Source organism: Cyprinodon variegatus, unplaced genomic scaffold (assembly GCF_000732505.1).
Source record: "Cyprinodon variegatus isolate N-32 unplaced genomic scaffold, C_variegatus-1.0 Scaffold311, whole genome shotgun sequence".
In the NCBI taxonomy this organism is placed as follows: Eukaryota; Metazoa; Chordata; class Actinopteri; order Cyprinodontiformes; family Cyprinodontidae; genus Cyprinodon; species Cyprinodon variegatus.
The window spans coordinates 555798-566784 of record NW_015150764.1 but is presented as its reverse complement, the minus strand read 5'-3'; the positions used below and the strand labels follow the sequence as shown (position 1 = coordinate 566784).

Genomic DNA, 10987 nt, shown 5'->3' with positions numbered 1-10987 from the left:
ATAAGAATTTAGATTAAAGGGAGATACTCTTGTCCACACTTGTCCACATCTTAATGTTAGATGTCACCAGCAGGTAAAAATCAGAAAGAAGAAGAAGAAGTGCTTCTTTTGTTCAGGTGGTGGTGTTGTTGTTCCTAGAGCTCATTGTTCTCATGTAATCCCTGAAAAATTGAGTCAGCCAATTTATCTGGAAGTTGGTTGAGATATTTTTGGATTCAGAGAGTGTGATTCATAAATTACCATTTGCCTCAAATGAAGTGTTTTCTCTCTGACCGCAGCTTAATCTGACCCAAGATGGCCACTCTGTCAGGACACCCTCCCGATGAAACGGAGTCTATCGATACCTCCGATGTCTGCACTCTTTTTGATTTTTAGTTTTCTCCTTGTGCATTTATTTTTAGCTTATGTTGTTTTTCCTAGGCTAAATATTTATGTCAAATGCAAAATTATAATTGCTTTTGTTAGAAGTGTAAAGAACCATTGTTTTTACAGGCGTTATGTTACTTTTAAAACCGCGGTGCAATAAGTAGGCTATCAGCATGCTCAACCAAATGCCAGGGAAACCTCACACTCAAGATCCAACCTACATGAGACAGTCAGAGGCTGGGTAGCTTGCAGGAATATTGATTCGGTTCTGTTTCTGATGAGGGATGTGCATAAAGCACTTAGCTGCCTGCAAATTTACACGAGGAACTAAAGAAAAGCTTTAAAACAAAGGAAATTACTTAGTATGTAGTATAGTAGTTTTTATCTCAAGTAATTTTAATCTCTGCTAAAAATACATTTATGCTCACCAATCAAACATTCTGACAATGAATCAAAATCAGTAGAAAGGATAAATTCTGACTGTTATCATTATTGAAAGAAGAATCTCTGGTTTAGAATTCATTTAGAATTGACAGGGATTTATTTATAACAACAAAGGAGAAAGAAACAAATCTTGACACGCAGGTAGCAACAAAAAACAACAACAAATGTCTGTCAATGCAACGGCCCAACACACACCACTAGCAGCAGCAGGAGGTTTCTCATGCAGCTTATCTCCAGGAAGTACCAAGAAATATAACTTCAATGCAAAAAAACTCACGCAAAGAGAAAAGACAATTAGGAGAAATTTATTGATACAATTACTTTGTCTTTGGCGCTCAGACCTTGACAGGAAACATAGCTCTTTATTTTGATAGATATGCATGAACAGGAGCAAAGAATGGGGCTGTTTTCCCCCCCCCAGGCCTGAAACTGGTGGTGGAGTGGAGATACAGTAGATGAAGTTGGTCAGTCTGTAGACTGCTGGTTAGTGAGACCGTGTGCTGAGCTTTATGGGGAGATCCAGTGGACTGCATTAGCTGATACTAGAGCTTAATTCAAGGACCTGGAAGATGGAAGTCCAGTTGGATAACACTGGTTGAGAGAACCTGTCCATGATGAGCAAGCATGAAGCGACAGTGGAGAGGAAAAACTCCCTGTTGGGAAGAAACCTCTGGCAGAACCAGGCTCAACATGGCAGTCTTCTGCCAGACCGGTTGAGATGAGACAGGTAACCCAGTAAGAGTCCACCGACTCTCTGATGAAGCTTTAGCTATGATGGTGGAGGAGGGGCTGGAGGTGGGTTGAAACGGGGTCATTTCAATGAAGTCACAGCGCATCCGCCGCTTGTGCACAGGAGCAACCAGGTGCATATAGGAGGCCTTTTAAGATGAACTTTAGATGTCGATCGGCTTTCGTGGAGGTGTGGTTCAAAGCTAAATGACTGTCGCAGGTGGATAAAGCACAGCAATGAGTTTCTTCAGTTGAACTTCTGCCTAGGCTCCATTTTTTAAACTGGAATAACTTTAACATTATCAAAGAAGCGAGGGACAAAAAAGGCACCAAGGGTAAAGATTCAGAAGATTTTTCTGGAATTAATTGTATTTAAATCACATAAATTCTAAATGCTGAATGTGGTTTTGGACTGTAGTGTCAGGGTTTTGTGGAAGTTGCTTGAGGACCCAAATGCAGAGATGAGGAGGCAGACATGGGTTCTTGCAGATTTAATCAAAATCCTAAAGGCAACAGAAGCAAAGTCCAAAAACAAAATACTAAAAACCAATATCCAGATGACATTATAGAAAACACAGATAGGAGCAAAGAAATGACTAGGAACCAGCAAACGGTAACCGAAGAGGAGGAACATAAATAGGAGACTGAACAAAGACTAGGCTGATCAGCAGATGAGGAACAGGTGTGGATGGAAACATCTAGAAGAGAGCTAGCAGAAGGAAACTGATACAAGGGGGCAGCAGAGGGTAAGCAAGAAATGCATAAGAACAAAAAAAAATCAAAACAACTAGAATAACACAAAATGGAAATAAAACCAATGAAAAATAAAAATAGAAAACTTAAACAGAACCAAAACCATGACACTGTAGTGTGAAGTGAACTCCTCTTTAATTTATGATTAGGCAGTGTGTTAGAATTTTTTTCTATTATTCATGTATTTGCTTGTTATATGATTATATTACCTACCTTTTAGGTATCAAGGCTAATGTTTTCTCCAGCAGTTTTTGAAGTATATGAAGTTAATAACACTATTAACTCGATGTGGCTGGGGCCGGTAATGTCTACTTATTTACAAACAATTCTGTTAAACCTGCTTTCATTTTTTAATAGTCATTTAATACATCTACATTAAAAAGGTGTTATTCAAAGTGTTTTTCCAAGTGATCTCTTTCAGGAAAGAATCAAGTAGAGGTAAGTAGGGAGGTGCACTTTTACTCTACAAGTGAAATTCTCTGTGATTGCCTATGGGCAACATCACACAAAGTTTAACACTCTGGGGGTATCATCTTATTTATTGATTACACCAGATGTCAGTCTTTGTGACATGCTCACCTAATGCTGTTATGCATGCTTATTTCTTGCTTATTTCCTCTTGCTGCACATGCGCATATCTAGCATTTATGTATCCAGTAGGCTTCCTTTTTCTGCAGTAATTTGGAGAAAAATCTGACATAGTGTAATATAAGTCAATATAAGTTATTGTCTTCAAGTGATGCGGACAGACTGTAAACAGAACTGAGCATGAGGTCAAGAAGGCTATCGCACACACATCTGATAGGTGTTTACCCTGAGGACCTGGAAAACAGGTAGGATGATCTTACACACATGCAGTTGTTAAAAAGTGACTGTCTTTAGAACCAATTCACCCACATTCACTTCAATCAATACTAAACTTAAGAGTTTGATTTATGATTAATAAACCCCTATATTTTCCTCACTGATTACATGTGAAAACACATAAATAAACTTAATGAATATTATTGGCCTGAAATTATATTGTGACTTTTCTATGCAGGGGACTTCAAAGTGCTTTACTGTAACATCACATATTCAAGCACTAATTTACAGTCTGCATGATGGTGGAAAGATACGTTAAAGCACTGGTGCTCGCTGACAGAAGCAAGGCTCTTGTATACAACCACCCGCGGGCCCTCTGACCATCATCAGTAGGCAATGCAGGTGTCTTTCCCAAGGACATAACAACTGAGATGGATGGAGCTGGGATTCTGGTTGCAGGATGAACTCCTGCATCTATGCAACTGTCGCCCTAAAATAATATAAGATGTATAATGTAAAAACAACATCATCTGCAACTAAAGGGGAAAGTTTTCTGGCACCTGTGTCCAAAACACAGAACTGCAGTACTCTTCTGCTTGTTCTCCTTGCTCACGCTCGTACTTACATGGTTTTTTGTTTTTTTCCCCTTATGTGGAGTTGCCATTGGATGAGTTGGATGCCAGTCTCTTCTGAGTATCCACAAATCAATCTTTGTTTTTATAACAGGCGTAGCCTTGTTATAAACGGGCTGCACTTGTTGGTCACATATGAAGGAGTCTTCGAATTCAAACACGCCATGTGACGCTCTATAAGCCATTGGAGGAGCACAGGAACACAGCCTCCATCTTGAATTTTGACATGAGGAAAATGGCATGGCACTGTGTAACTCTATAATTTTCATATTTATTACAATAGGAATTGTCTGCTGGGTTTAATAATGACTTTTACAGAATAATCATACCTGATAAATCAAAAATGGATAGTTATCAAGCTCAACTTAATCCCCTTTCCACAATTTCAGTATCATTTTTTTTCTTTTAACAAAAGATATATAGTATAGTAGTTTTACATATCTTATGTATGTGCATATATAAATACGCAGTAGCTTACGTACCCAAACGTCGACTAAGCAGTGAGGGGTGTCAAAAATCCTAGAGAAGCCCATAGTCGCTTTACTGTATTTTCTGGACTTCTGGTCCTTGGCGGTTAGGAAAAATCTGCAGAAAAGCACCACTTTCATAGAAGCTGCATGGTGCAAAGCATGGGAAAAAAGTAGCGGCTTTTAGTCCAGAAAATATGCTAATTTGAGGGTGAATTGATAGTGGATGATGGCTAGTGGTAGCGAGGAAGCAATGGTGGTTTTAAGTAGAGGGTGCATTGGGATTGGGCTTAAGAATTGATCTAAATTATGCTATCTTATGTTCACAGATAAAATATTTGCAGACCAGACAAATAGAACAACAAAAAGCTGAACCTATGTGCTAATTCAACCCTAAGGTGTTTGTGCACTAAAAAACTAAATGAACACCCAGCAATGTTAACCAACAATGCATTTTACCCTTTTATCACCATAGACTGTACTAATGCTTTCTACAGCCAACCAGCTGTATTTTGTGATTTAGACAACTGAACTCTTAATTAAATCAAAATAAAATGTTTCATAAAATGTGTTTGTGCCTTAAAGTAGGCCTTACAGTGTTTTTTTAGATTTTGAAAATGTTATGCAGGCATATTATTTATATGGAAGTCTTTTGTGATTATGTTGGACTATAATAATAAATGTTCATGATGTCAAAACACTGAACATGAAATAGCACTTATGCTTGGTTGTCTGAATGTGCAAAATAAAGCTAAGCAGATAAATGTTCTGTGGAATTATATGTCATTACAGAAGCAGGACATGTGGTAATTGGCTCACTTTGAACTAATTGCCTGTAAAATATGCTTTAAAGTTACATTTTATCGGTCTTTTCTGAGCTGGTCCTGCACGGGGCTGAAGTGGAGGAGAAGTAATCAAAGAAGCTGGACACAGTTGAATATCCAAGACTCTCACAGCTGTTATTTGGAAAAGAATAAGATTTTTTTTTTTTTTTGCATTTGCGTTTTTATGGTTGTCTAATTTTTGGTTAAGTTCCTGCCAATCATTTTTTTCCCCTTTACAATTCTGGTGAGCTAACTATCATCCATTTGCTTGTTTCAAGTTGGTCAATTGGTTCCAATTCAAAGTTACAAGCTTGTGTACATCTGAAAAGAATGGACCAGGAAATGACCACCCCATGCAGCTTTTTAGGAGGTTTAGGTTTATAAGGAGCTGTTAGTTTAAGATGTAATAGTGGGTGGATTTGTTGTCAGCTTTTTTAAAAGCAAACCCCATCTCTGAGAAATGTTATGTTTATTTTTTTTAAAGAACAAAGGTCGTGTTTCTTATAAAGGTTATATCACTGAACTATAAACCAGAGGGACACCTGAGCTACAGAGCTAAGGTCAAGCAGCGACAAGCATCAACTCTGCAGTCCCAGGCAACCAAATGCACTTCAACATGAAGAGTGACTGTTTAATTAGAGTTTTGTTTGAAAAATTGAAAACTGTCTGGAAAACATGTCTTGATTCAGGTGGGAATGCTTGTGATTGTATGAAAAGCACTTGTCTACTTCTTATATTAAGTCAGACATTGAAAAGCAAATGATCAACTAATAAATGAAAAACTAAAGCCGGAGTTTTTCTTTGCAAATTTGATTAAAAACACTTTTAGCCGTCATTTTAAGTCATCTCAAGTGAAACAAAGCAAAAAAAATCCCCGTTTCCATGTATTCCTCCCAGGAATCATCAAAGCTTTGCTAAACATAATCATTTAAGAGACTCTTTCCAATTGAGGAAACAAGGGGATAGAAATTTAAGCCTGAATTTCCGGCGCAGCGTGTCGCAGGGGAGGATTTCTGTTGCAGTGATCTGTCCATGGACAGTGATTTGAAAATGAGGTGACATGAGATGTCCACAAGCAGCCCCTCCCTCATGTGGTGGTGTTTTATTTGTGTCAGAGAACATGTGTTTCTCATGATGGAACTTGACAACAACCCCTGGAGCATGTGGATCAACGAACTGAGAGAGAAATGTATGAGAAACAGGTTTATATGGTGCATTAATGATGCATTAACTACAAATTAATGTACAGGTATCATCAAGAAGCACACAATGTTTTATTTATTGGTTGTTACAGGAAAAATATTATTCATCTGGTTTTCACAGTTTTTTTTCAATTATCTAAACCTTACTACAAGCACACGGAAAGACCAGACTGTCAGCACATATTAAAGAAATGACTGAAAAAAGCAAATGCTTTGTATGAAGAGCTCAGTTTATACTGAGACTGCCCTCATTAGATTTAAAAAGGAAAGTAGCTATCTAATTATCAATGTGAAGCGCTCTATGAAAGCAACAATTTTGGTGTTCTTTATCTTTAAGCGTACAGGTCTGTTAACAATTTCAAGAAGAGACAACAGCAGTTAATCTAGAAAAGCTACTTTTAAAGTGTTTGAATCTAGGAAGCATATTGGGGCAATTTCTACACATTATTACATTTATCATTCCACAGTGAGAGACATAATTCAGGATCAGAAAATATTTAGAACGTGTCAATATTATCAATAAATTCACTGCCGTATTTAGATGATCACGAAGACTTATCATTGATTCATTGTGAGGTGAAGAAAACATGGTTTGCAAGCTTTTAGCACAAAAAATGTGAATAGTATATATATATATATATATATATATATATATATATATATATATATATATATATATATATATATATATATATATATATATATGCAGTGGGGCTTGAACTCACAACCTGTGGATTCCAAGCGCAGTGCCCATCCACTCCACTACATATAATGCATTTATGTATTCTCAAAACTTCTCAAGCCTATACTAAGTCAGTGCTTTGTAGAATAACTTCCGGTTGTAGTTGCAGGTCTTTTGGTGTATGCCTCTAAAAGCTTTGCACGTCAACTATTCTTCCTGGACACCTCCAGCTCCTCTGGGGGAAACCTGAAGCATTCCAGACATCAGACGTTCGAGCCACCTCGGCTGACTTCTTTAGGCGTGGAGGAGAAGCGGTTCTGCTCTGAGACTCTCCTGGATGGCCAAGCTCCTCACCCTACAGCATCTTTAAGGGAGTGCAAAGCCACCCTATTGACGAACTTTAGCCAATTGTATCTGGAAACTCTTTCTTTTGGTCATGATCCATATTACATGACAACTGGGATTAAGCCAGAGCTTTGCCATTTGGTTCAGCTCCCGTCTTCTCCACAATAGAACAGTCCTGAGTCCACATTACAGCAGCAACTGATCTGCCTGTCGATCTCACACTTAATTCTAGGGATCAGGAGACCGGTAGACTGAAATTCATGTACTTTTTTCCTTTTAAAACAGCTAATTTTAAGACAAAATAAATGGTAGGTATCCAAAAACATCAGTTTTTGAAGTCATGTCACAAATTCCTAATTAGGCTTAGGTCAATACTTTAAATGGGCCACCAAATCATTGAATGTACTTCAGTCTGACATCTCTAATGGGTGTCCATTCAGAACAGCCTTGTTTTATGCTCAACAAATCCTCCTATTAACTCTGACCACCCTTTTACACAGCATAATGCTGACACCACCGTGTAACAAAGCACTTTGCAAGAAGGCCAAAAAATTCTAATCTGATTCTTGCTTTAACAGTGCACCTTTTTCCTCATGTTTGAGCCGTGCTCTGTGTAGCTTGTGACAAACTGTAAATCGGATAGCCAACCTCTGTCCTTTGAGAAGAGCTGTTGTTCACATTCTTTCATTAAGACCAAATTTGCAAATCTATGCAGTGGTTAAAGTTGATCTATCATATAAAGATTTTACCTTGTTCTCCACGTTCAAGAATGTAATTTCCCCGCCACATCTTTGTCATAGATTAGCAGCATTTGCTTGAGAGCACAGAATCCGCTGAATTGCTTTAACCCCTGAATATATGTCTGGAACATAATATTCCTGATCAAAATGTCTGGGTTACTCTTTAAGAGTAATGGAAAAAGTTCCATCCCAATGTCAAGTTACTGACTAAAAAGTTTTGCCAACTCTATTGGAGCCCCACACTTTGCCATTAGCAGTCAGAAAGAATTTAAGAGGTATTACAGCATAATAGCAAAAAAGGGTGAAACAGGGGTGTTAAAGATTGAAATTATTTAACATTCCAAAGGTTTTTCTACTAGACTAAGCTCTTCATCTTGAAAGCAAGTTTCTGCAGCAGGTCCCCCCTCTAAAACAAGGTGGCCAAGTCAGTAAGGAGAGGTAGTGACGTACATATGTGCAGCTGCAATGAATCACTGGAGCCGATGTCTCTCTGTGAGCCTGAGGTGTTTGCAAATGCACATTCATTAATTGCAACTGAGGTCAATTGAGGAACTGCTTTAAAGTCATTATTTTGGTCCAACAAGCAGAAATAACTCATTTTAAATGCACCTGTTAAAGAGCAGGTATTCATTTTTTTAATATTTTTGATAATGCATCCATGAGTGAAAAACAGAAATTTCAACTAAGTGTACAATTAACTACATGAATATATAAAAACACACAACTTAGAGCTTATATTGATCCATCCCTTCCATTAACTTTTAAGCTTAAATGCTTCTTGAATTTCCAACTAACCATTTCCAGAAAAAAATATAAAAATAAATGCCTGTAGGTGGGGCACCTGTTTAGGCCTGATCTTCCAAGCGCAAATGGGGGGAAGGTAGATGTTTGTTCACGCGCGCGCACGCTCACGTATGAGTCATCCCATCCAAACTAAAGCACTTTGTCAGAGGCGTCCATTCACGTTCCACTCGCGAGGACGCGCAGACTCAATCTGGGGCTCACAGGAAAGCGCTTGTAGTGACGGTAGCTCTATATAAGTCCATTCAGCATCCCTTCCGCCTTTAAGTAACTATATACTTGTCTCTGCGGAGAAGAGAAGGAGGGCGGCATCTCGCCAACTATACCTGGCAACCTACACGGCTGTAGACTTCTGGACTACCTGTACTGAAGGTAGGGAAATATTCCTGGACACTTTTAATACTGTTATTTACTTGGGGTGTTTTATATTGTTAATTAAAACCAAAAGAGATTTATATCCAATTATTTTTTTGTTGATTTTGTTAAGTTTTATTGTTTTCGTAATTTCTTACTAGAGGGCTCTATATAAACCAATAATTTGAGGTCAGATGCATAATTTAAAAAAATATATATTTCAATTTATTCTACTAATATAGATTTTAATGTAAATTGAAATTATTTAGAAATAATCGATGGATACATTGACTCCCCAGTGGCTCTGTCCATGGAGTGTGATCCGTGCGTAATTTTCTTTTTACGCACGTCCAACAACATAAATCCTAAATATGTTTTGGTTTGTTTTTGTTTTTTTTTTTTTTACTTCGCAGATTCCCAGCTGAAATCCTGACATGAAGCTCAATTTATTCGGCACCACCGTGATTCTGCTCGTTGCCTTCTTACCGCGCTACGAATGTCGGGCTATTGAGAGCCCAGGCGGTCCCCTGCGCATCCCTGCTCTCCAAAGCCAAAACTCCGAACAGCAGCAGCAGCGGCAGCAGCAGGACCAGCAGCAGCAATCTGGCCCCATTCTTGAGCGCCTCGGAGAGGAGTATTTTATTCGGCTGGGAAACGGGGACTCTAACTCTTTCCCATCCTTGTACTATCCCGGCGGATCCCCGTCCATCTTCAGCAGAGCGCAGCAGCTCCAGCTGACGCGGCGCCTCTTGCAGGGGAAAGTTGGCAACATCAGGGCGCTCATAGGCGGCTTCGCCGACCGCGGGGACGAGTCGATGGAGAGGGGGAGGAGGTCCGAAGAACCGCCGATATCCCTGGATCTGACCTTCCACCTGCTGAGGGAGATGATGGAGATGTCCCGGGCGGAGCAGCTGGCCCAGCAGGCGCAGAACAACAGAAGGATGATGGAGTTGTTTGGGAAATAAAACCATCTCTCCACTTCACCAAAGAGTTCATTTCCTTCCTTTTTTTTTCGTTCTGCATTTATTAGCACAAAAACATGCGGTGTGCAATATAGTGCTGCTTTTATCACTTTATCATTCATAGCTTTAAAACCTGAAAATGATGGAGCGTAACCGGGCTGGACTGGTCCGATTGTACCTTGCCATTTTGATGTTGGTGTCCAATTTGTAAAGTTTCAGAAGATGCACATTTCTTTGGTTCACACATCAATTTGTATTTTGTTTTAGATTATGAACCGCTGTATTTATGATATTTATGTTTGTTAATAAACTTATGTGCAACCAGACATTTTTCTCTGTTGTGCAACGACACGTCTTATATTTATTTTTTTAAATAAAAATCAAATAAATGCAATGCTTACATTTCTCTGTCAATATCCTTACAAGAGTAAACTGAAGCTCCAATCAAATGCTAGTATTAGATAAATTTTTAAGGTTTAGACAAATGTAGCTGGGAACCTTGCATTTGCAACATAAGCACACTAATTATTTCATAACTGCAGAAATGAAAATAATAAAACCAAAAATGAACAGATTTCTGTATATAGGAGTTTCTGAACAAGAAAACAAAAGAGTAATTTCCTTTCAACCTGCAGCCTCAAGAGGCACTTGTCATTGTGGCATCAAGAAGCAACCATAGACAGCTCAAATATGCACCACTAATGAGAGCAAACTACATTATGTCTGCTTGTCCGTTGATCTCTGACCTTAAAGAGTCAGGATATACCAAACAAGATCTGTACTGAGTGACTCATCCTATATACATCACATAGTCTGTGAGAGCTGGTAGTGCTGCTCTGAGCCTGTTTGTAAGATCCAACTCACTGATGCTATGCAGTGATT

At 38.7% G+C, this 10987-nt stretch overlaps 1 protein-coding gene across 1 annotated transcript; it reads left to right on the top strand.

The window, feature by feature from the left end:
• Nucleotides 1-9003: 9003 nt before the first annotated feature.
• crh (corticotropin releasing hormone) lies at nucleotides 9004-10421 on the top strand. Its single transcript, XM_015384377.1, has 2 exons — nucleotides 9004-9161; nucleotides 9557-10421. The coding sequence occupies exon 2, from the start codon at nucleotides 9578-9580 to the stop codon at nucleotides 10106-10108; it is 531 nt and encodes a 176-aa protein (XP_015239863.1). The 5' UTR covers nucleotides 9004-9161; nucleotides 9557-9577; the 3' UTR covers nucleotides 10109-10421.
• The last annotated feature ends 566 nt before the right edge of the window (nucleotides 10422-10987 follow it).